The sequence below is a fragment of the Hypoxylon trugodes genome (genome assembly GCF_022578975.1).
Source record: "Hypoxylon trugodes strain CBS 135444 unplaced genomic scaffold F4822scaffold_10, whole genome shotgun sequence".
NCBI lineage: Eukaryota > Fungi > Ascomycota > Sordariomycetes > Xylariales > Hypoxylaceae > Hypoxylon > Hypoxylon trugodes.
This window is the reverse complement of record NW_026250025.1, coordinates 312,487-336,207: the sequence shown is the minus strand read 5'-3', so window position 1 is coordinate 336,207 and position 23,721 is coordinate 312,487. Positions and strand designations below refer to the sequence as shown.

The 23,721-nt window shown below is 45.2% G+C and overlaps 8 protein-coding genes across 8 annotated transcripts; 4 read left to right on the top strand and 4 right to left on the bottom strand.

The window, feature by feature from the left end:
* The first annotated feature begins 369 nt into the window (after positions 1-369).
* Positions 370-1,510, top strand: F4822DRAFT_52712 (Isochorismatase hydrolase). The gene has a single exon (XM_051463608.1). The coding sequence runs from the start codon at positions 684-686 to the stop codon at positions 1,329-1,331; it is 648 nt and encodes a 215-aa protein (XP_051309596.1). The 5' UTR covers positions 370-683; the 3' UTR covers positions 1,332-1,510.
* On the bottom strand, positions 1,510-3,894 carry F4822DRAFT_52704 (glycosyltransferase family 4 protein). Its single transcript, XM_051463607.1, has 3 exons — positions 3,660-3,894; positions 3,397-3,599; positions 1,510-3,341 (listed from the first exon to the last, which is right to left on the bottom strand). Exon 3 carries the CDS (start codon positions 3,207-3,209, stop codon positions 1,689-1,691), a length of 1,521 nt encoding a protein of 506 aa, XP_051309595.1. The 5' UTR covers positions 3,210-3,341; positions 3,397-3,599; positions 3,660-3,894; the 3' UTR covers positions 1,510-1,688.
* Positions 3,895-6,295: 2,401 nt separating this feature from the next.
* On the top strand, positions 6,296-9,129 carry F4822DRAFT_52373 (nucleotide sugar dehydrogenase). Its single transcript, XM_051463606.1, has 3 exons — positions 6,296-6,822; positions 6,925-7,433; positions 7,514-9,129. The coding sequence occupies exons 1-3, from the start codon at positions 6,600-6,602 to the stop codon at positions 8,768-8,770; spliced, it is 1,989 nt and encodes a 662-aa protein (XP_051309594.1). The 5' UTR covers positions 6,296-6,599; the 3' UTR covers positions 8,771-9,129.
* A 601-nt stretch (positions 9,130-9,730) lies between these two features.
* Positions 9,731-11,556, top strand: F4822DRAFT_438641 (putative coenzyme A transferase; the record flags this gene model as incomplete). Its single annotated transcript, XM_051462541.1, has 3 exons — positions 9,731-10,016; positions 10,142-10,598; positions 10,674-11,556. The coding sequence occupies 3 exons, from the start codon at positions 9,731-9,733 to the stop codon at positions 11,554-11,556; spliced, it is 1,626 nt and encodes a 541-aa protein (XP_051309593.1).
* A 193-nt stretch (positions 11,557-11,749) lies between these two features.
* F4822DRAFT_52163 (mitochondrial protein) lies at positions 11,750-13,135 on the bottom strand. Its single transcript, XM_051463603.1, has 2 exons — positions 12,748-13,135; positions 11,750-12,656 (listed from the first exon to the last, which is right to left on the bottom strand). The coding sequence occupies exons 1-2, from the start codon at positions 12,904-12,906 to the stop codon at positions 11,961-11,963; spliced, it is 855 nt and encodes a 284-aa protein (XP_051309592.1). The 5' UTR covers positions 12,907-13,135; the 3' UTR covers positions 11,750-11,960.
* Positions 13,136-13,871: 736 nt separating this feature from the next.
* F4822DRAFT_433753 (MFS general substrate transporter) lies at positions 13,872-16,057 on the bottom strand (the record flags this gene model as incomplete). The annotated part of the gene is made up of 11 exons (XM_051461894.1): positions 13,872-13,989; positions 14,053-14,216; positions 14,315-14,505; positions 14,569-14,659; positions 14,712-14,832; positions 14,894-15,033; positions 15,088-15,173; positions 15,243-15,336; positions 15,392-15,422; positions 15,498-15,797; positions 15,921-16,057. The coding sequence occupies 11 exons, from the start codon at positions 16,055-16,057 to the stop codon at positions 13,872-13,874; spliced, it is 1,473 nt and encodes a 490-aa protein (XP_051309591.1).
* An 858-nt stretch (positions 16,058-16,915) lies between these two features.
* Positions 16,916-20,213, bottom strand: F4822DRAFT_52160 (uncharacterized protein). The gene is made up of 7 exons (XM_051463602.1): positions 19,819-20,213; positions 19,175-19,750; positions 18,597-19,118; positions 18,403-18,541; positions 18,273-18,349; positions 18,146-18,219; positions 16,916-18,081 (listed from the first exon to the last, which is right to left on the bottom strand). Exons 1-7 carry the CDS (start codon positions 20,001-20,003, stop codon positions 17,381-17,383), a joined length of 2,274 nt encoding a protein of 757 aa, XP_051309590.1. The 5' UTR covers positions 20,004-20,213; the 3' UTR covers positions 16,916-17,380.
* Positions 20,214-22,886: 2,673 nt separating this feature from the next.
* Positions 22,887-23,710, top strand: F4822DRAFT_433751 (putative nucleoside-diphosphate-sugar epimerase; the record flags this gene model as incomplete). Its single annotated transcript, XM_051461893.1, has 2 exons — positions 22,887-23,146; positions 23,206-23,710. The coding sequence occupies 2 exons, from the start codon at positions 22,887-22,889 to the stop codon at positions 23,708-23,710; spliced, it is 765 nt and encodes a 254-aa protein (XP_051309589.1).
* Positions 23,711-23,721: the final 11 nt, after the last annotated feature.

Here is a 23,721-nt window from a genome sequence, read left to right as displayed (position 1 = left end):
GAATTAAATTTACTGGGTCATGATACCTCAGTACTAATATACGAGCCATCTTATTGGTTCTAAGGAAAGGCCCCTTGTCAACCCTGTTGATTCGGCCTTGAGGCTTGAAAACAACCCCCAATATTCCCCTGTTAATTGTGTTACAAGTCCCTGACAGGCCAAGCACCGCTGAAGAATTCCAGCTAGGGTCCATAATTGACCGTTTTATTGAACCTATTATATATTATCATCAACCGCTTTCATTCTCATAGGTCGTATTTCTAAGACATCGTATCGCCTTCCAATTCAAATATATAGGTACATGTACGTAGTACGTAGTTTTTCACAGATATGTTCCGCTTCAATTACAGCTGTAAGTTTTGTACAATTACCTACACTAGAGCTACTAATTACATAATGAAGACTTCTCAAATTCATCGTTCAGCCCCCTCATTCATGCAAACCCTACCTTATGTAGGCAGGTACTCATTTGTATACCGTGCTGCCATAAAGATACCTAATGGCGAAAAGGGACATCCATTTTCAACCTGAATACATTATTAATCATTCCAATATTTTCATGACTCACTCCAATTATATGGCTGCTATAAGATGTCAACATCTCGTAGGTTAATCGACGTAGCGTTTACTATTCATATTCATTGGATCAATTTTGTATAACCAATTGACAACCATTTTCCAAAATGAAGTCCGCCAACACCGCGAAGACAGCTTTGGTTATTATCGACGTCCAAAATGGTTTTCGACATCCCACACATTGGGGAGCAAGTCGTAGTACACCGGAATGCGAAGATAGTATTGCCTTACTGCTAAAAACAGCGAGAGAGCACAACGAGAAGCAGGGTAAAAACACGGTAGTCATTTGTCATGTCCATCATCACAGTATCTATCCAGATTCAATGCTGTACCCAGGCGCCCAGATCGAGATAGATGGTAAAATTGTCGACGCCGTGCAACCACAACCGTTCGCAACTCCGAACCCCGGCGAGCCAATCTTCGTCAAGAATGTCAATTCGTCCTTCATCGGTACCAATCTAGAGAATTACCTCAAGGACCAAAATATCAGGCAACTTATCATTCTCGGTTTGACCACGGATCACTGCGTTAGTACTACTACACGAATGGCGAGCAACCTAAGGGTTGTATCGGTGAAAACCCCGACCGGTGAACTCGACGAAGGGGATATCATTCTTGTTAGAGACGCTTGCGCCACTTTTTCAAAAGGAGATTTCGACGCCGAGATTGTGCACAAAGTAAACCTCGCAAGTCTGAACGAGGAATTTGCTCAGGTCGCTAATACACAAGATGTCTTACGTGTTGTATTTGGATAGATCCTATCTACCTACATAACGCTTAACATATCTAGGTACTAATGGCACTTTCACTTAAAACCCCATCCAGGTCTCCCTAGCCAAGGTGTCTTCTTCATCAGCTCCACGCCATAATGTCCTACTGAACTGCCCTGCGCTATGCTGTGTGACGAACATTCGGAGTATCGTTTTTGTACCAGCAACACCAATATAGCCATTGATCGACAACCCATCAGATAAAGGAATCAAATTGGGTATAATAAAAAGCAAAAGATTGAAACATTAGTAAAAAGAGAATTGTGGTGATTATAGGTGATCTCGCCAAAGAGACAAGCAAGACCCCGCTCATTCCCTAGATGACTGCAACTCTTGCTGTCCCTACTTTCGACTTATGGACTTGGTCAAAGCATAGGCCCGGGGAACATGAGTCTTAACCAAATGTCCGACGTCTGCGAAAACGAGGTAGCTCCCCACCACGGCCCAAAAGCTGATAATAATTGAAAGTGCAAAAGCCAGTTTCGCTTTAGTCACCTTCCAAAGAAGAAATTGTTGCACCGGGGCACTTAGGAGCAGCCACCCCATAAAAGGGATCCGCGTCGTTGAAGTGCTAGCAACCTGGTTCTTTTCGAATTGCTCAATCGTGTCGAACATCTGCCAGGCTGCTTTGTTACTTATCCTTTCCCACGTAGCCTCGCAAGCAAATGAGCGAGCTGCCGCGGAAAATTCCTTGCGAAGTACCGTGTCGCGGCCAAGCTTAAGTACTTTCTCCACGAAGCCGGAAAGATCGTTAGGTCGTACAAGAAATCCAGTCTTGCCGTGCTCTATGATGTCGCTGGGTCCGCCTTCGTCTCGTGCAATTACTGGCACACCACTGGCCATTGCCTCTAAAACCACCAACCCGAATGTCTCGGTAATGGAGCAGTGCAGAAAGATATCAGCCGAAGCGTAATGCGTCATTAAATCCTCTCCCACTTTAAATCCAGCAAAGATGACCTTTCCTTTTTCCTCTAGTGGTCCAAACATTTCCTTTACTTCTCGTTCAACAATGGGGTTTCGGTTCCCGCCAACAACAACGAGCTTGAACTCCATCCCTCTCTTATCAAGCTCTATAGCTGCCTCTGCAAGAAACCCGAAACCCTTCTCACCCGCTAATCGCGAACAGGTGAATAAAATAGGCTCACCATTTGGTGCCCACTGTTCTCGTAATTCTTCGCTTCGCTTAGCCGGGTTGAAGCCCTCCGTGTCGACACCTCGCCTCAACACCTCCATCTTATCGCTCGGAACGTTTGCGACTTGAGTTAGGTATGACTTGACGAATGTACTAGGGTAAAAGACGGTCTTCACCGATGTGTGTCGGAAGAGGTAACCCTGCACATATCCAAAAACTCGATTCGCGATATCCCCTAGGGGCCAAGGGAATAAAAGAGAGCAATACCCTGCCAAGTCAGTCTGAAAATTGCAGATGACAGGCACTTGGAACTCCTTGCTATGCTGACGTAACTGAAGCATAACTTGGAATCCTAGGGATGCGGGACTAGCCAAGTAAATGAGGTCCGGTGGCGCTCCGAAGGTCCGCCTATATAATTCGGAAAGCCGTACGGGATATGCCACCGAAAGCTCGGGGTTGAATGGTAGAGGGTACCCTGTTAGTCGGACTTCCTCGTGAAATAAAGGGTCTGCATTCCTTGAAGAGCGAATCGGATTGAAAGTGTTGACTTTGGTATGATTGTACGGCGCCACTACCGAGACAAGTGCTCCATTAGATCGTAACTGATCTACCAACATCTTGGTCGTACGTGAAACGCCATTTACGGGACCGAGGCTTTCAGTACATAGAAGGATACGCTTTCCGCGTAAACCTTCCGGGAAGAGGTCCAGATCATGAGGTTCGGTACTCATAGCGACTGTCCACTTAGGTGTCTAAATAGGTGGGATTCGTAGGGTAGGTATGTGGCCTTATTGTGGTACCAAGGATCGTTGTACAACCCAGCACCTCCACACCAACGTGATACGTTGTCGCCTTCGTGAATGCTATCCCTAAAATTTATCAGTATATGATTTTTCCTAGGTAATGAGATATACCTACCTAGCTAAGAGTCGGATTAAGGATGAGGCTCTTGTAGGATAGTATCGTGATTGGAATGCGGATTTGTGTCGATTTAGGTAGGAATTCCTACGACAAAACGCAGCCTAATATGTAGAAATAAAGGCGGTGTAAAGGAAAAAGGCAACAAAATACGATATAACCAAGAGGGTGTGTATAAATCTAGATATGTAACTCTAGATGACCTATATTGGTTGGTCTATCAGTGAGAGCGGCTGACAGAATCGAGAGTTGGTTAAATATACCCGTGATACCAACAGGAGTCGACCTGGTGGGTGATTTATACGGGTGTCAAACTGAGGTGTGTAAAATTCAATATTTCCAAATAACTCAGCTCAGGTAAACACACGTACTTCTTTGTAAGTTTCATAGTCGCAAGTATAATAGGTATCAAAAAGTCTTAGAACATTGTCGTTGAAGTTAGTCATGAATAGTCTCGTGTAGATGGTTCACGCGATAGGATGGATTTAAAGGTCATCTTCTAGCACCAAGGAAAGGCACAAGACCATAAATTACGAATAGGTTTAGTCACGCAACTAATGAACTTATAATCCTAGGAAAGATATGGTGCTTGGCCATATTGGGACAATATTTTTCTCTCTTTTAGTTTAACGGCTTATTCATTATTAGTATCACAGTTTTGGATCCGGCATTTAATGATTTTGGTGATATTGTTGAACGGAATCTTTATCGGCAATGAGGGGCAAAGTTAAGCTCACGAACTACCTAGGTAGGCACCTAAACTTAACTTATTCGTCTGATTACTCTTTTAGGCTTTCCGTCTAGGTACCTTGAAGCTTCTAAGCTTAGGTGCTAGGTACCTAAGTGATGTACCCGTGCAGTCAGTGCAGTCGACCCAAATAAACCAATGATAAGCTCTAATAGTAGCACACGCGAAAAGTACAGCGCACCAATCATAAGTCTTGTTTACGGCACATTTTCTCAACAAGAACACTCCAGATCCCAATTAAACCCATTAAACATACTTGTCAAGCTGCACGAGAATCCGGGGTCCAACAAGATCCCTACCATTCCTACCACCCTTAACACCCTTAGCACTCTGACAAAAGTATAGCACTGATATCGTGCTTAGGCGATTGGGTTCATCTAAGATGCGATTTGCAAGGGGACAGGGGGGACGAGGAGGGACGAGGACAAGGCTTTAGCCTTTACAAAACAGAAAAGAACGGACAATAAAATGTCACATGCACCCTTTGTTATTATCTGAGGTTGACTAGATTTGTCCCACGCCTATTTTTTTATTATTTTTTATCCATTCCCATTTACGAATTAGCATCCCCGGTTAGACCCTCGTGTGCTTGGTACGCTTATCTGTTGGCTACCTATCTATGATTCGGTAATTCCTAAATCATGGTAACTAGAAGAATCTTCTTTCTAGTCTTCCCGTTTTTTCCCACTTCTTTTTACTTCCCCTGATCTTTTTGACATTACGATATCGGAGGAGAGTAAAGATTCAGTCAAGTCATACGTTCTATTATATCCATCCTCACTGGCAAGTCAGCCAGGTAACTGAGATGCGGGTAGGTACCTACGATACCGTACGAACACGGTGGTACATGTTACTATGACTGTTGTTTATTGGTAGGCATATATCAATGTACGAGGAGGCGTGTTTATATTAGGTATACATGGAATTCTGCCGAGCGGGCAATATTTGACGCATATAACCTATCCTATCTCATCTTCCAAGGCAAGTAACCCTCTAACCATCCTTCATCGGCATGAGCCGTATTTATTAATCTCATACTATGTATGTCCATAAGATCTATTCAGATTTTAAGTAACCCCCCACGTTTCGTTTACTTACTTCAAGTATGAATGGTGGTGTCAAGCCACGATACCCTTTTTTGGTCTTCATTCAAGATTCTAGGAAATCTCCCCGCCATTTCCCACATCTCTTCCCACCTGTCTTCCCACCTGTAGTGGGTTAGAAAAGCAGGTACCTTACATATGTGTAAGTTTAATAGACTGCCGTCCAAATCTTAATGATACCCTGCCCACAGACTCCCTTGGATGGATATGCAAGTTTGCTCTTCCAAATAATACAATTACAGCACGGCCGCCGCAATAGCCATTATCGCCATCAAGATAGAATAGACTAACGACACAGTGGTCGTACCGTCTATTGAATGTTCCTATGGTACGTAGTCTACCTACATGTAGGCATGTAGCCTCCTCTCAGCTATACCTTACCTACATACCTACATAACCTACCAGGTAGGAAGCATGTACATACCTGGCTCTACAATGCAGGTAGATACATGTATGCATTTCCTATCTCAGATGAACATTCAGATGGATGTTCACCCCTCCCCTTACACCCCTCCCCCCCAATTCATATCCCATCCATATCCATCCACATCCGTCCACATCAAACCTTACACCATGATGGCTCGTGGTACAAAGTTAGACAGAGCACTGGCTCCAAACTTCTCTCGTCTAGATCCGCCACCTGCGTATGTAGCAAGGGGTCCGGTAGAAGCTTAACGCGATCGTACATCTTTTATACCAAGCTAGGAAGTAAATATACCTTGTCTTCTGTTCTAGTGTTCTAGGAGGCTAAGCTACTTGAAGCTGCATGTGTATTATTTTTTATTGAACCTTTTGAGGTCAAGTGGCGTCTGAGTGGTACTTAAAGTTCCTAATGTTGTTGCGCTTGACCCGGGTCCTTATCTACATATGCTACATATGTAGAAGGACCCCTACTATTAAATCCCATCCTCCCATTCATCCAGGCAAGACTTTATAAACCATTTCAGCTCACCTGCTACTACTTTTCTCAGCTCTACTTCCCATCTTTCTTCTTGCTCACGATACCCATTGACTTACTGAGTAAGCGGTCACGCTCCCCATACTACTTAATTACTTGTCTGCCTTCCATCCCTCCCAAGCTTGTCTTACACGGCAGGCATACATAATCGCACATCTCACCAGCTGCGAAACTTACTCATACTCCTACCTCTTGAGAAATACTCAAGAGGCGTTGCCATCGCATTAATTTCTTCATATCTCACGCTTTCGCCTAATCGCCGTGCTTAAGCTAGAGAGCTCAAAAGCGAAAGAGAAGAGGGAGAGCCTTGTCTCTTTAGTAGTTGCCTTGACTATAAGAGCTACTCTTTTCCAAGGGAGGCATCGCTGGATTATTATTCTCAAGAAAAAGTCAAATGGCTGCCATGGGCGCTTTTCCGGGGTCAGAGGGCGAGGAGGGCATGGTTTATACTGCGGATGGCGCTTCAACCGCGCCTACTACTCCGGACGAGAGTTCATCATCTAGTCCGATGCTCGCTGCGGAAATGCCGCCGGATGTACCACAATTAGAGACGTCTGCTGAGGAATTAACGGCGCGACCTATTCGGAATATCTGCTGCGTGGGTGCTGGATATGTTGGTTAGTTACTCCCTCTTCGCAAATAACTCACCTAGCGCGTAGCCCGCCAATCTCATCTCGCCCATTTCTTATTTCGTACTTTAAGGCTAAAACATCATCTAGGTGGCCCAACGGCAGCGGTTATCGCATATCAAAACCCAAAGTTACGAGTGACTGTTGTTGACAAGAATGACAAGCGAATTAGGAGGTGGAACTCAAAGCATCTGCCCATCTATGAACCAGGTCTGGGCGATATTGTTCGCATCGCCCGTGATGGATCTAGGAGATGTTTCTTCATCAACGAACCCACCGCCCCGGATGGCAGTCTCCCTCGTTTGCGTTCTTACCATGATTCTAACAATATTCGCTACAACAACTGGACACCCGTAGCAGCCAGAGATCCGAATTTATTCTTTTCTACCGAGGTCGCGAAATGTATCGAGGAGGCGGATATTGTTCTTATTGCGGTGAACACTCCGACCAAGTCAAAAGGCGCGGGAGCGGGAAGTGCCACTGATATGACGGCATTTGAGGGGGTCACTAGCGAGGTTGCGCGATACGCTCGACCGGGAGCCATCATTGTGGAAAAGTCGACTGTCCCCTGTAGAACAGTTGACCTCGTTCTGAAAACTGTAAGCTCAACTATCCCTATTATCCATTAGGCTGAGGGGAACAAAGAAAAAAAGGTTGGTTTGGCTAACAGTTATGACAGTTGGCCGTCCACCGACCTGGTGTTCACTTCGAGGTTCTCTCCAATCCGGAATTCCTAGCTGCAGGCACGGCAATGAAGGATTTAATGCATCCTGATCGCGTGCTTATCGGATCTTCTAAGTCGGCTGCTGGCCTTCGCGCTGCGGAGTCTCTAGCGAATGTCTATGCGGCATGGGTTCCTCGATCTCGCATCATTACGACCAACGTTTACTCATCAGAGCTATCAAAGCTTGTAGCAAACTCTATGCTTGCGCAGCGCATTAGCAGCATCAATTCGATATCCGCGATTTGCGAAAAGACGGGCGCAGACGTCGACGAGATAGCAACATCTATTGGATTCGACCCCCGCATTGGCGACAAGTTTCTGAAGGCAGGTATCGGTTTCGGCGGAAGTTGCTTCAAGAAGGACATCCTTAGCTTGGTGTATTTGGCCGAGTCGCTCGGTCTACCTGAAGTGGGCGAATATTGGCGACAGGTGGTCAAGATGAACGAGTATCAACGAGACCGCTTTTCTCGACGAGTTATCAGCTGCCTTAACAACACACTCGTGGGAAAGAAGATCACCCTTCTCGGCTACGCATTCAAGGCCAACACCTCCGACACCAGGGAATCGCCCGCGCTCGAGATTATTAAGACACTTCTCGAGGAGGGTCCTAAGGAGATTGCGATATTCGATCCCTGCTGCAATCCAGTAGTAGTCAAGAATGAGATTCAAGAATTACTCAAGGGCCAATCTGCGCTCCGCGAAGACGGAGGGCCGATTGAGATTTATTCGAGTCCCTACGCGGCTTGTTTAGCTGCTCACGCCATCCTCATAACGACCGAGTTTGAAGAATTCCGAAATTCCCCAACCCCAACCAAAGCTTCTAGTGCTACTTCTCGAGTTACGTTCCCCTCTGATCCTCGCCCATACCAAGATCAAAAGCCCGCAGCATCGGAGTCGGAAGTTCTAGCTGTTCATAAGCACCTAGTCCGTGTTTCTATTTTGAAGAAGGACGAAAAAATTAATGAGGATCCTCTAAACCGATATAGGCTGGAGCCTGCATGCGAGGACGATTGTCCCGATTGCCATCTCATCGAGTCCAGCGGATATTCCACGGCGGGCAATTCGAACGAGGATCGACCAAAGGAGAAATTAGATTGGAACTTGATTGCCTTGCACATGAAGCAGCCCAAGTGGTTATTCGATGGCAAGGGCATTATCGATGTGAATGAAATGACGAAGCTAGGCATTCGCGTAGAGAGCGTTGGGCGTTAATTAGAGGGCGGTATACCAGGTACACTTGTTTTTCTCTCTTTCTCGTTTCTTGAGCCATATCAACTTTGCGTGTGGCTTCTTTGGATTATTTGCCGCATTGAAAGGGTGTTTGTTTGAAGTTGTACATGGACTGGATACCTAGGTATGGTTCCATAGACTCTTAGTACCCCCGGTTTTGCTGTTTTGTTTTTCTCTATCGAGTCCTCTTTTAATTGGGAGCCATAGGACTTGGTGCTGAGGGAGCGGTGATAGTTGTTAGTATAGTTATAGTATTTAGGTAGTGATATCAATTTTCTAAAACATAAACCACTGACGTCACCAACTTAGGGACGTGAAGTAACTAGCGGCTTCTTTGAATGCTGAGTTTACAGCTGCATACCGACCAGTTAGCAGGTACAACCCACTACAGTGTTTCAGAGTAAAGACCTTAAGCCTAGAGCCCACACTAGCTCCATTTCTTCCCAGTACAACATCATATCTTCATTCGCGACGTCTTCTCGGTAAGTAAGCCGGGATGTTCAAATCATGCAACTAAATTAGCCCTGCTTCAATGTTCACGGTTTCATACACTATGTAGTTAGCCGCAAACTAAAATCTCGCGCGTTACTTACCCGACTCCCCGGAAAGAAAAGAAGGGAGATAGATGATCATCACGGACATAAATCAAAGACCGAAAAGGTTCCAGAGCAATTAGCCACGAAGCACCGAAATCGTACCTCGGCGAACGCCTATTTCGTCATGATAAAAATAAGTACAAGCCCAATTAACCAGTCGATCAATCATTTGATCAACTCATAAATATGGCATACTTCCTAAAATAGACCGAGAGAAAGAAAGGAAAAGACTCAGTCATAAACGATACTTCTATGCGCCAACACAAATGACACTTTGACCTCTAATTTTGAACAGTTCCCTTACCTACCCCTCCAACCCCTCTCTCCTCTGTTCGCTTCTTTTAAGATGGCACGGCCACGGAATGTGGCTCTACGGGCGACCGTCCAACTTTCATATCAATGGGCAGCTCCTAGTATGCGACGGCAATATAATGCCGCTACCATTGCGATTGCTTCCAGCCCTAGATTCAAGACATACTCTCGACGGTCGTGCCGATATTATTCAACCGAGGCTCCAACCAAGGCGACGCGAGGCGGTTCCAAAGTTTTCAAATCCGCGGACGAAGCTATTGCCGACCTGAAAGATGGCGACGTAGTTTTAAGCGCTGGATTTGGATTGTGTGGTGTTGCTGGTATGTGAAACAAAAAACATTAGCTTAATAAACCTATCCGATTCCGCAAGCCACTCTCAAGCGAGGGGTAATCCTTACGTCCGAGTTATACAAGACCCTAGCTAACTGGAAAACCACGCACGTAGAAACCCTCATACAAGCCATCCACAAGAAAGGTCTCAAGGATCTAACGGCCGTCTCGAATAATGCCGGTTCCGGTGATCACGGTTTAGCCCTACTTACGAGAGACGGACGATTAGGTCGCATCATTCTGTCGTACCTAGGATCGAATAAAGAGCTCGAGAAGCAATATTTGACGGGCAAGATAGCGGTCGAGTTATGTCCTCAAGGTACACTAGCAGAAAAGTTAAGGGCAGCTGGTGCCGGCATTCCAGCTTTCTATACCGCGACCGGTGGAAAGACATTTGTCGAGACTGGCGAGATTCCTGTCAGGTTTACACCCGAAGCTGTCCTTGAGAAGGGAAAGCCGAAAGAGACAAGAGTTTTTAATGGCAAATCCTACATCATGGAAACGGCGCTCCCCGGCGACGTCGCTATTCTACGAGCGTGGAAGGTAGACGAAGCCGGCAATTGTGTATTCAAGTAAGTTTAGTCTCTATTATTTGCTCTTGCCAATTCAATTAATTGATACGCGATACTAATACGTTACGCTTTCAGATACACGACAAAAACGTACGCTGGTCTAATGGCCAAGGCGGCGCGTATCGCAATCGTTGAAGCCGAGAATATTGTGCCGATCGGATCCATTGACCCCGACAGTGTCGACCTTCCGGGCATATTTGTTGATCGCATCGTACCGGCTACAGCACCTAAAAATTTCGAGGTGTTGAAAGTGGCGCCACCAAAAGAAGACGCGGTTTCAGGCAAACCACGCACTCCTGATGCTCGCAACCGTATTGCTCGGCGTGCGGCCAAGGAACTACATGATGGTTTCTACGTGAATTTGGGTGTAGGAATCCCAACTTTGGCGGCGTCCTATCTACCCGATGATGCCAAGGTCTGGTTACAATCGGAGAATGGCATCTTAGGTATGGGCGCGTACCCAGCAACGGAGCAAGATGCGGACCCGGATTTGATCAACGCGGGTAAAGAGACTGTCACACTGCTTCCGGGCGCTTCGACGTTCGACTCAGCCGAATCATTCGGCATGATTAGAGGGGGTCACGTCGATGTCTCAATCCTAGGAGCTTTCCAAGTTTCAGCATCGGGTGACTTGGCTAACTACATGATCCCTGGACGCGTATTTAAGGGTATGGGTGGTGCTATGGACCTTGTGTCGAATCCAGACCATACCAAGATCGTTGTGGCTACTGAGCACGTCGATAAGAAGGGCCGGAGTAAGATCGTTCAAGATTGCCAATTACCACTTACCGGTAAGGGTGTTGTCAGCACGATCATCACCGATTTAGCCGTCTTCCAAGTCGACCGTGTCAATGGTGGTTTAACTCTCACCGAAATCGCTGAAGGTATTGACCTTGAAGTTGTTAAGGCCAAGACAGATGCCGAGTTCGTAGTTGCGGAAGATTTGAAGAAATTTTAGATGAAGTAATGGGTCAGTACTTATATTCGACATGAAAGAAGAGTCTGGATAGATGGTCCACACAAGCAGGCTGAGAGTATATATCCATTGTATATAGAATTAAGCGCGTCTGCTTATGGAGTTAGTTGGGGGTTTTGAGCCTTAGCATATATCACAATAGTATAAATATAACGTTATAATCTAACGGGTTTATTGTGAACCAAGGGGAATCTATTTGCCTATATCGTATATGATGAAGTGAGATACACTTACCGACCTTGGTTCACCAGGTAGGTGGTTATAGGACAGAGCTGCTCCGTAGCTAGGAGTTCTTATATACAAATTGACTTATACCCCAATTTTTCACCAATTACCCACACGGACAAGTAGCGCTCAATGAGCTATGATTCCTTCTCATCCTCATCTTATAACTTGGGTCGTATCCCCGGCGCAAAGGTAGTACCTTCACCACTCGTAATAACATTAACCAATTTATCAATGTTCTCCAGTATCCAGATATTTCCATCCTCAGTAGCGAGCCACGGGCCACCTTCAACGGATTCCTCACCTTCAGCATGCGCATCACCATTTTTATATGCCTTACGCAATCCAAAGATATGTGAAACAACCTGAGGCCCAACACCAGTCTGCGCGCGTAAACACGCGATAGCAACAAGCGACGTGAGTACGCGACCGACTTTCACCGGCGCAGTGACACCACGTGGGTTCGATAATAGATTCGAGTAATGGCCATTGAGGATGTGAACAGGCAAATCCGGATGCGATTGTGCTAGTTTATCTAACAACTTGCGCTCGAAGCCAATATACACGCTATCCCAAAGCGCGAGACCATCTCGCTTACGGAGCTCCAGGTTCTCCGGTGTTAGTTCCCGGGTTGGCTTCGTGCTTAATGCGGATCCGACATCGGATGGTAGACTATTGCGGAATACGCCGAGGGTGTTGATGCTTCGTGGGATGCCGTTGAAGGAGATACACTTTAACCCGACTTCGCGGATCAGCTCTGCGTTTTGGGCAGGTGTGCGCTGTTGGTTTGTTGAATTGGCTAGGTGGAATATTTGGGTCATGGCCTCAGGGCAGTTTAGTGTTGCTGAGACGGCCGTCTAGAATGGTATTAGTATTATTTATTCATTTTTCGCATCTCATTCTCTATATCAAAAGATATATGCTCATGTTCATATTCTAAAAACTTACAGATAGTGTCACCCAAGCCGGTAACCCGACTTTCTTTTCTGCCGCATCTTTGGCGAAATGTGTTAATGCGGTTTGTACACTTGACGATGAGGGAGTATAGCCTGGCCTGGAATGGCTGGCATTAATGAGTGCCTTGACTGTTTCTGAGAGCTTTGACATCTTTACTCTAGTTGCTAGGAGTAAAGTGAGAGAAACCGAGGAATCAAATGAGGGGTCTTATTATGTCAATTCGTGTTATTTATGTCGTCGCAACGATTGTCGCAATAGTTGTCGTTAGTTGTCGTTCAACAGCTTAGATGGAGCGAACACGGATGAACCCGACGTCACAAGCTTATAATTGAATTGTACTTGTTCTTTTGGCGACCTTAGGCGGATATTTCAGGTACCTAAGCTTCTTTATTACAGCGGAATTATCACCCTAGCTGTACCTAACAAGGGGAATGCCGCGGTAATGATCCCTGGAAAAATGGACTCGGTTATTCATGAACCTCCGACTTTGTAACTAGAAACATCCGCTATCTAAAATACCTAGGTACATAGTCCACTGTATCGGGTCACTAATTTAGTACCTAGGGTCTCATCCATTGGTCCTAGTCTTAAACCCTCGGGTAATATTTATGATGCCGTTACCACATGCTCATGATAATATCGTATCATTGTTTCGGAGGCTCATAATCTATACGGATGAGTTCTTAATAAATCATCATCGTGTAACCAGATTCTTAATATCTGGTACATTCTCAATTATGAAGCTAGACATTAACCTGGAAACCAACCCTTCAATCCCAAGAGAAATCGTATTTTCTAGTCGCCACCTGAAATATTCGCAACTTTCAAAGAACCTCATCGCCCTAATTCTATACCAATATTCACATTTCCATCCTATACATAAATCTCATAGATATCCTGGTATAAAACGCGTCATAAAACGACTGGGTATTCATTCGAATATCATAACGAAGGAATGAAGAAATGACCATCCTTTCTGTCATATCGATTTCGAGGTAAGCCAACTTGAATTCATTTTCATCAAGGAACTGAGGGACTCCTATTCTCACTTGTCGAGTTCCCATCCTTCGTAATGTATGGAAACTTCCTGACTCCATCTTCAAGTTACTAATAACCTATAGAACCAACTTGAACGTAGGATCACGGTCGTCGCCATATCCACGGTACTTGTCGTACTTGCCGTTTACCTTATCCCTATTAATCTTCCAGCAGTACAACACGTTGCAAAGGATCCTAATGGATGTTAGCATGCGAATTATGATTTAATCACCAGTCAACCACGATTAGGGAACTTACAACAGCCATCCAGCACACAGTAACCCCAAAATAACGGTATGACCCTCGCGGTATGCTGGACCTTGGGCTTTCGGGTATATAAAGACAGCGACGAAACCACCACAGTTTGCGATTGCAAGTTGGAGGGCACTTGTCGTAGCTCGCTTGTAATGACCAGCAGAATTCTATATTGTTCATTGTCAGCGCCACCATATTATTACGGACAAACTTGTGTCAGTTCGACCAGGGACCAAAATTGGAGCGTTATTATGGTGATACTTACGTTCGAGAGCCATCCAAGAACGGGAGGCACACTACTGTAAAGACCAGTAGCCATGAGGAAGGTCATGCCGTACTTGACTTTGTTATTGTTGGTGTACGCGATGACACCATATCCGATGATCGCCAATGGAAGCGAGGCGAGCATGACGATTCCTCTGACGCGGTAACGATCGGAGATGAAGGCGGTGACGACTAGACTTTGTAAGTTGCTATCCCTAAAATGCGAGAGCAAATGATAGCTCAATGTACACGTACCGGTGATTACAGAAGCTACTGCATAGGGAATGACAGACCACAGTTGGGCCTCGTCCGCTGTGTATCCCAAACCCGTAATAATTGTCGGGAGCTAAGAATTGATTAGTATGAAGCCAAAAGCGAACAAAAAAGCCTATACTTACGAAAAGACCGAAGCTATACAGCCCACTAAGAATGCCAAAGTACGCACACGCTGTGAACCAGGTCTGCAAACTAAAGACACCACGTCCTACCTCAGACCAAGCGAAGCTCTCGGTAGATTCCCTAGAAATCCGTCAATATGATATCCTATGATCCATTGTTATAATACTAAAACGAGGCATACTTTTCACGGTTACCATCACCATGGCCTCTATCCTCATGAAGGCGATTGACGGCATGTTGACGCTCCTCGGGAGTAAGGAACTTAGCGGAACCAGCACCGTTGGGAAGAAGGAAGTAAGCAGCAATTCCAACTAGAGCAGTCTTCAAACATGTCAGTGTTACTTATTCCACAACATAGGGTCGATTGATACTCACGAAAAGACCCTCGATGACGAAGATCCATCTCCATCTGCTAAGACCACCTCGAGAACCTATCTCAGCTATTCCACGGGCGAGAAGACCTATGATACTGTTAGTCGGATTTAATGAACATGTCCATGCAACGATGCATTGCGCGAATGAGTACACACCTCCGAATGCGCCCGAAAGAGAGGCAGCTGTGTAAAAGATACCGATTCGTAAGGCAAGCTCTCCTCTTGTGTAGATGGTTGACAAGTATAGGACCTGTGATACTTGTAAGTTACGATATTTCGGATAATAACTCGATCATTTCACGTACAATTCCTGGTAGCAGACCACCTTCAGTCAAACTGTATGGTTCTAATCAGCAATTGGTTCTTCAAATAAAACAAAAGAGAAGGAAAAAGCAAAGGGATTGAACTGACCCAAGAAGTGCACGGACAGCAGCGAAGCCCGCAAAGTTTTGAACAAATCCAAGACACATGGCGCAAACACCCCAGAAAAATGTGAGGCATGGTAACCAAATCTGAGGAGTAAGCTTCTTAAGGATCAAGTTACTCGGAATTTCGCTGAGGATATAAGTCGCATAGAAGACAGCAAGACCTTGATCGTATTGGTGGTCTGTGATTCCAATATCGACCTCGAGGTCGTAAAGCTTTGCATTTCCGACATTGGTCCTGTCCAAAAACGAGCAGAGAAAAAGAACGGCGAGGACAGGGAGAATCCTAATATTTCAGTCAGTATTTGTCGCGTCCCATATACACATACAAATGTGTGTATATTTTCTTTTTCTCTTTTTTGAACTGCGTAAAATGAAGATGGATGCGAAAGGAATGGGCGGACAGAACCTCGTATCTAATTTCAATAGGACCTTACGCGTCAAATGCTTGTCGGTAGAATGAACTTGCACCGCGCTCCCGCTCCCCTTCTCTAATTCCTCTACCGTCGCCTTGTTAGGCACGTCGCCGGACTCTGAAGACGACATGGTATAACTTTTCCTTGCCTTTCGTGTCGCGCGTCGCGAGGCGCAAAGAAGAAAAATGGGAGGAAGGACAAGTTGGATGTCTAGTCCTATGTTTCCAAGCACCACACACCTATATTTAATGCTTCGAATCCAACACCTAAATACCAAGCAGCAAGCAGCAAGACCACAAGCAAGACCGGGGTGTTGACAGAAACAGTTGGTCAGCCCTGGGGGGAAGTATCCAGTTAGGTTGCGGGGGAGTTAGATTACTACATTAGTATATGTCTGTCTGTTCTTTTAGTGAGAGCCAGGGGGAGCTGGGGGTGTCCAAAGTTCATCCCAAATCCACTCCAAGCAAGCCCAGGTAAAGGTGTGGGGTTAGTCTTTGTCTTGGTAGAGAGTAAGCCGTTATGATCATCGGTACTAATCAAGATACTAACGCTAGCAGCGCGGAGTTGCTGCGGGGGAATAATGCTTGTACTTCCCTGCTGTACCCTACCTACTGCCTACTATACCCTGCTGTACTCCTTGGCGGACCTTGATCTATTACCGAACATCCCTTTACCCAAATCGAGCAAACTAATAGACTGAAAATAGCAAGCGACCGAGTTCTTACTATTACTAAGTAAGTACCCAAGATAACCTACATGCCCAGAGAAATAAGAGAAAAAGAAAGGGTAGGATTGTGTACTAAATTACCACATGATAAATTCCGAATGGTTGTGTGGGAATGGGAAGCAAGGGGGTGAAGCCGATGCTAACCAATAATCATTCATAACTAGCTATCTCACAATTTCAGGGTCCTTATGGTATATTGGCTTGGCCCCAACGTTTATACCCCTGCTATTCTTAACAGATGGCGTTTGTTGCATCGGGTGGACACTACGATGTGCCCGCTGCATAGATAATGTCTTGCTTCAAGGCTGCAGAAAATTGATAATTCTTCGAAATACCGTTCTAGAAGCTTATTCTACCTAGGCAAAGTGGAACGCTATGTTGGCAAGCTCTTTAGTAAACTTGTCTCGAAGTTGTATATATGATATCTACTATTTTTATCGAGATATACTTGCAACCTTCCGTACCTAGATAGCTACTAGGTAAGCTGACAGGTAACACCTTCTGCAGAAAGGGTCCTAACGGAATGTGACCCGACCCGTCTCTATCTCAAAAAGCCGAGTATGCTAAGACCAGCATACAATACACGATATCGAAATCAGACCTATCCGAACGCCCCTTCAAATCCCTTCAAACCAGGTATAACCAACACCATTTGAATGCTCCTCACCACAATCCGTAAACACCGATGTACCGAAATTTCAGATTATAGACATGAAGTTCATACATTTACGTTCCGAATGTTGACCAATCCATCCAATCCAAGTCGGCACTTTGAAATTGGAAGTCCTCCCAGAATGGGTTGAGCCCAATCTCAGTGCTGTGAATAGCTTCATCTAACTGATTCTCATTCGACATGGTAGAGAATATCAAGTAGTCCGGAGGTAGACTTGTTGCCGCAACCGGCATTTGAATTGTGCCTTGGTGGTTGGCCATATGGGCTGCAGTAAGGTCGGTATAAATAGAAGCGTTCTTGGTCAACTCTCCATTCGATTCCGGTAGAGCTTGGGTAGTATCTGGGGCCCGGGATGCATATTTCAGGATTTGTCTCAATTGCCCGGCGAACAGACAAGAGAGTCCCTTTCGTTGGATTGGGGCTGACCCTATCCTTTCCAACACGTCTGTAGTCTCCGCTATCAAGGCTCTTATGCTGGGAGCTAGGCTGGAGCCTCGGCCATCAGCGACTGTGCTAACCCTGAGGGCGAAACATGCAGCAAAGGATATCATGATGGCGGTGTTGTTAGGCATAGACCTTAGCTGCCCCTCGCCCTGCACAGCCACTCGCAGAACATTTAATGCGGATGAAAGACCAGCAGCACGAAAGAAATGACGTGCTCCGACGGGTGCAGTGCTATGGTTAATCACAGAGCTGTACAGAGATAGTCGAGTGTGGGATGCCAGAATCTCGACATACGGGGGCAACGATAGTTCTGTTTCCAGTTAGCTAGACTACCTACATTATCACCCACAACATGACTAAAGAAGAAAACTTACGCTCACGATCGCCTAATTGCAGGGGCCAAGTTTGGTACCATCTATCGAAGAAAAGTGTAATTTCATGCTTGACTCTAAAATCGTGGTAAGTGAATAGTTCTTGGTGGTCAGTACTGGGAAAACGTACCTATCCACAACAGAGGATTCACTATTACCGTTGGCATAACTATCGCAAATTGCTCTTACTTTTGTGATGATATTCGTCTGTAAAAACCGGATTAGCCAAATATCTGTTGATGGCGCAAGTGGAAGATTACCAGATCTCTTCTTAAAACTGCGACTGAGACAATTGAACCATCCCATCTATCCGCCAAGTCGCTCAAATGCCATTGATCGCAACTTTCAATGAGTGGAGACATTGGCAGAACATAATTCCTTCCTCTTGCAAGACATACGCTGCAAATAAGTTAGCGATTCCGTCCTGCTTAACAAGGCGTTTGCGTTTCATTACCCTCTTTCAAGAACAAAAAGAGATAGCCAAGTTCGTTCTCTTCTCCTCAAGAGCCTTCTTCCCCTCGGGGAATCCGGATCCATATTAAAACCATCCATCGCAAGGGCTTTCCTGCCAGAAATACAGTCGGATGTGGCAAAACTATCTCTTGGACTTCGCGGCTCCGTAGATGAAGGCAAAATGATCTTGTTTAGAGATAGATCCAATGCAAACGTCAAAGCCATGGAAAGGTAAGTCGAGGTTTCGTCATCAGCCCAATGTTCACCAGCCGAGATCCATGGTATATTCACCATGAATGCTAGGATAATCTCTACCGATTTATAGCGCTTTGACATGATAAGACTGGCGAGCTTTTGTCGATGATTAGAAAGTCTCTTATATAATGCTTCCATAGATGGTGAAAATAGTGCCGACGCGGCGGCTATTGAGGTCAGTAGAAAAGCCGACCTGTTTCGAATAAAATCCACGGTGTGTATCACGGGGTCAATTCCCCAACGCGTATGTGCGAGTTTTTCATAAAAACTAGTAACATTGGTTAGTACAGAAATTCTTGAGAATGCGAAGCGATATAATCATACTATGCGAATAACGTCTCGGCTTCCGCAACGGTGATGAGGCCCAGTTCAATGGGATCAAGATCTTCGCCTACATCCAATCGCGCTTGAAAACGGCCAAAGAATTTCTGCAAATCATCTCCTTCCCCTCCTAAGCCACGCTGAGAATTAGATTTGGAAGGAAGACGGCCTGCACCGGATCCTTGCACTTGTGGCGTTATAGATGATAATAGTTCCGATGTCCGAGCTAACAATTGCAGTGGATTCTCGGCATCGTCTAAACTAAGTTGATCTTCTTCGACCTTGGTATTTGCTACTGCTGAATCGTCACGAGAGCAGTCCTGCGAAGGCGACGTCCCAATCGAGGTTGAAGTCTGCTGGGGAGATACAGACACCTGGTCGCGATCTACGCCATTCTGAGCTGCGGATATGTGCCGGGGAAGTCCATTCTCGCCACTGAGGAGTTCCCTGCTCCTCTCTAATAAAAATCTCAATTCAGTGGCTTGCTCTGCCGTCTGTACCTGATCGATAGAACCTGCGTGTGACCTTCTCAACGCCTGTTCTATTTGAAAGACGGCTTTTTCCAACCCCGAATGTTTGCTGCCGTAATAGTCAGTCACTTTATGCGCGAAAGTGTCAAAGCGGCACAGGAACGTATTACAACTCACTTTTTTACTCCTTTATGACGACCGACATGAAAGAGTGGCGCCGAACATTGAATTGAACGTTGTGTACATCGAGTACAAGTTGCAGATCCATTGGGTCGGACACATTTTAGTTTAGATTTCTTACAGTTGAAGCAAGCGGCAAGGCGCTCCTCGTCTCTAGAATCAGTATCTGATTTTGGCGCCATTCGATCCGATATGGGAATAAGACAGAAAAGAGGAGGCCATAGATTTAGTGAACAAGATGACGAATTTGAATGTGTAGGAAGGACAACCTAGACATGTGGCATCATAGTCTGATGCAGCAAGTATAACTAAGTGTAGATAAGTGTGAGTGTGAATGTAAGTGATGTTAATCTCCGGGAGTTGTTTTAGGAATCGTGGAGATGCGTGGAGTTTGGTGGAGTTGTTTTTGGGTGTGGAGGAGCCTAGAGGGCTGAATGGAGGATGCTGGACGCTGGATGGCGGATGGCGGATGGCTGGAGGGTCTAAGAACTGTTGGGTCGGCAGAAGTGTCTTGGTGTCTTGGCCCCGCACTCTTTCCTTCTCTTTTTCCTTTTTTGCTGCTTCTGTTTAGGTAAAGTTTGTCAGGGGTACATGTACAAGTAATGGTAATAGTGAAATTGTATCAACTAGCGGCTAATAAGTGTATAAATGTAGAGGTAAAGGTTATGCAGAGAAAGAGAGATAGAGGGTCAAGTGTTGATCGAGTTAGTAGTCACGTGGGTATGGTTGGTCCTATTATATTTCTCTCATACTTCTTTTTCTTTTCTCTCTTCTTGTTTTTATTACTCTTCTTACTCTTACTCTTTGCGACCTTTCATTACATACCTACATATCCCGCGATCGGGAGGGGTTGTGGAAAGAAGACCGTAATTTATGGGAACAACCGGAATAAGTCAAAGCTACCTAACTATTTCTACCTAACTATTTCTACCTACCTCATACCTACTACCTACATGTCTCTCTTACCTTTACCCTCACCAACGTACAATATACGTACATCTCTCCATTCAATAAGGTAGTAAGTAGGTGATGCTGTGTGTGATACAGAACCAGGATTTACTTACCTTAGGTACATACATCACATACATACCTAGACCTATCGCATCCGTCACATCGACCCATCCTAGTTCGAGAACCTACATAGATCCATCGGGTTTCTAGAATTACTAAGTTTTGTAAGATCTAGTTGACTTCTCTGGGCGATACTACTGTTCTACAAATCCTCGTAGATCCATTGGTCCCCTACTCGAACAAAGCTACCTAGACAAGTCAAGACCCTGTAATCCCTCATCGCTTAAACTGCTTACTTGACCACATTCCTCTTCCGGTTCTATAACCCATAACTTAGTCAGCGGTAACCCCAATTCACTCATCAATGACGTCTACCTATGAAGAGAGTCTAGTTTCTTGAAACCCTCTCTTTCGCTTTTCAAACCCCTCGAACCGCCTAAGACTATCGATGAAGCATCAGTCAAACCATGATTTGCTATGCGAACAATTCCTAGCAATGCATGCAAGGGAAGAATACGGAATGGAAATACCAATCCCGTGTTCAGCCGACGGCCTACCAACCAACCAACCTACCTGTCTACCCGCCTATACCTACTAATGATAGCTGTAAGAATTCGGAGCTGAATCGCTCACGCGGAGACGGAAATGCTGATCATTGGATATTGCCAAACTGCCGCATTCCTACCTACATAATAGCTACGTACGACCTAAGTACAGTACTGATAAGTCTAACAATGTCCTGTCGCGTAATACGGGTTTCAAGATGATCGCTTAAAATTGGTATTAAGCGCTTGCTGCCTGGATACCTCGTGTAGTAATACAACCAGCTCTTACATTCTAACAAGCGAATTGACGACCTTTACTTACTATGTACCTAAGCTGAAGTAACAGCTTGGAATCATCAGTGTTAGTAACTGCAGTAACGAAACTTGCATTTTGTGACCAACTACCTATCGCAGTAACCAACTCCGTGGACACCATCTTTACGTTTCCCCGTAGGGCTAATGCATTTCCGGTTGGTTGGGGCTCAGGGCTGCAGACTACATCTCGTCATGGGTTGCTCCTTGTCTTCCATTACTTACTCGTTCAATATCAGCGTTCAGTTAAGTAGATGACTGGCCTACTCGGTTTGGATCTGTTATCAACAATATTGTTAGACCTATGAATAGGTACTCGGGCATTGTTGGATGCAATGCAGCAACATTATCTCTTGACTATTATTGCAAAAACGTGCAACAATTCGTTGGTACGTACACCAGAGTTGAGGACGGTCGCAAGTGAGCGGCTGCCGCTTTTCGCTTTGACAAGACAGAGCTTGATGCCATTCAAGATACTTTAAACAGAGGCGGGAGGAATTTAGATGATCTATGAGTACTTAGATAAGTAGCTACTTTGACGAGAATAAGGACCTTGAGGATAACGAGTAATAATTAAATCACGATTGCAGATTGGTGTTGGGTGTACGACCCAGCCACTTACCTAGGTACTAACTAGGTAGCCAAAGGTGACGACGACGATGATGCAATCGAAAGAAAAAAGGAAAAAGGAAAACTCCGTAATATAACTGTGCCTTTTATCTCGTCTTCTAGGTCCACGACTACGGTAATTATATAAATCGGATTTAATTTGTTATCCTTTCCGAGTCAAACACGCCTAAAAATACGTCGGTTCCCGCGCATCCTCGGATTTAATGCACTGTAAAGCACCAACATGCACTAAATCCGCTTACAATCGTTTCACTAACTCCACTATAGCAAATCCACTGGAATAGACTGGTTAGGCTGCTGGGGCTGGCGTCAGCTCTAACTCCCCGAGTCACTCCATTCATAGGGCTGACACTCGTAAATTCGGTGTCACTATACTTCCGCTGATTGTTAGGTAGGCATATAAAGTTATAAACTTTAGTCATGAGTGAGCTTAGAGAGATTGTTTCAAAGTCTCATCCATACAGTGTTCTTTGTGGGAGAGGATAAACTAGACCCTCCGGTGTAACGACGACAATCTATAAACGTCCTCCACACTTTTTTCTCATTTGAAACAAAATATTCGCTAGGATGCATCTTATACTTACAGGAGCAACAGGCCTTGTAGGCTCTGGTGTCCTAGACGCGATGATCAAGATGAAAGATGTCACCAAAATATCAGTCCTTAGCAGAAGACCTGTGAAATTAGCAGAGGATTCCAAGGACCCTCGTGTTAACGTCATCATTCACAAGGACTTTGAGAAGTATGATTCCGAGCTTATGTCCAAACTTCAAGGGGCCTCGGGTTGCGTTTGGGCTTTAGGAATCAGCCAGACACAAGTGAGCAAAGAGTAAGTTGCTCGAAACACCACGAGTCTACGAATATCCGAGTCGCTAATATTTTACGTAGGGAGTATGTAAAGATCACTAAGGACTATGCCTTGGAAGCATCAAAAGCCTTTCAAACTCTAGGCTCGGAACAGGAACCATTCAACTTCGTGTATGTCTCGGGAGAAGGTGCCACAACAAAACCCACTCGTTTTTCAGCCCTCTTTGCCCAAGTAAAAGGGCAGACTGAGTTAGCTTTGGCGGACATGCGTAGACAAAATCCCATTTTTCACGCAAGTTCAGTTCGACCTTCATTTGTTGACGCTTCAAACCATGATGCTATTAAGCCTTATCTCCCAAACCAGGTTTGGCAGATCAAGGCTACTATTGCGGTGCTCGGGCCCGTGATCAAATGCGGATTTCCAGGATATTGGAGCCCTACACAAGATTTAGGGCGATTTTTAACAGAGGTGGCTATGGGGCGGTACAAGGATCAATTCAAAGCGAAAGACATTGAGATGGTAGGCGAGTTTCCAATAATCGCGAACACTGCTTTTAGACGATTGGGTGGTTTCAATACTGCATGAGATCGTAATTC

What these genes read in the sequence shown, in the direction of transcription:
- F4822DRAFT_52163 (XM_051463603.1), bottom strand. Translation starts at nt 12,906, where the DNA reads ATGTCAAAGCTCTCAGAAACAGTCAAGGCACTCATTAATGCCAGCCAT. An exon ending in CGGCTTGGGTGACACTATCT is followed by an intron (nt 12,657 to 12,747) that starts GTAAGTTTTTAG and finishes ATACCATTCTAG; the next exon opens with ACGGCCGTCTCAGCAACACT.
- F4822DRAFT_52704 (XM_051463607.1), bottom strand. Translation starts at nt 3,209, where the DNA reads ATGAGTACCGAACCTCATGATCTGGACCTCTTCCCGGAAGGTTTACGC.
- F4822DRAFT_52712 (XM_051463608.1), top strand. Translation starts at nt 684, where the DNA reads ATGAAGTCCGCCAACACCGCGAAGACAGCTTTGGTTATTATCGACGTC.
- F4822DRAFT_52373 (XM_051463606.1), top strand. Translation starts at nt 6,600, where the DNA reads ATGGCTGCCATGGGCGCTTTTCCGGGGTCAGAGGGCGAGGAGGGCATG. An exon ending in CGTGGGTGCTGGATATGTTG is followed by an intron (nt 6,823 to 6,924) that starts GTTAGTTACTCC and finishes AACATCATCTAG; the next exon opens with GTGGCCCAACGGCAGCGGTT. An exon ending in TTGACCTCGTTCTGAAAACT is followed by an intron (nt 7,434 to 7,513) that starts GTAAGCTCAACT and finishes CAGTTATGACAG; the next exon opens with TTGGCCGTCCACCGACCTGG.
- F4822DRAFT_52160 (XM_051463602.1), bottom strand. Translation starts at nt 20,003, where the DNA reads ATGGCGCCAAAATCAGATACTGATTCTAGAGACGAGGAGCGCCTTGCC. An exon ending in GCCGAGACGTTATTCGCATA is followed by an intron (nt 19,119 to 19,174) that starts GTATGATTATAT and finishes CAATGTTACTAG; the next exon opens with TTTTTATGAAAAACTCGCAC. An exon ending in CAGTTTTAAGAAGAGATCTG is followed by an intron (nt 18,350 to 18,402) that starts GTAATCTTCCAC and finishes CGGTTTTTACAG; the next exon opens with ACGAATATCATCACAAAAGT.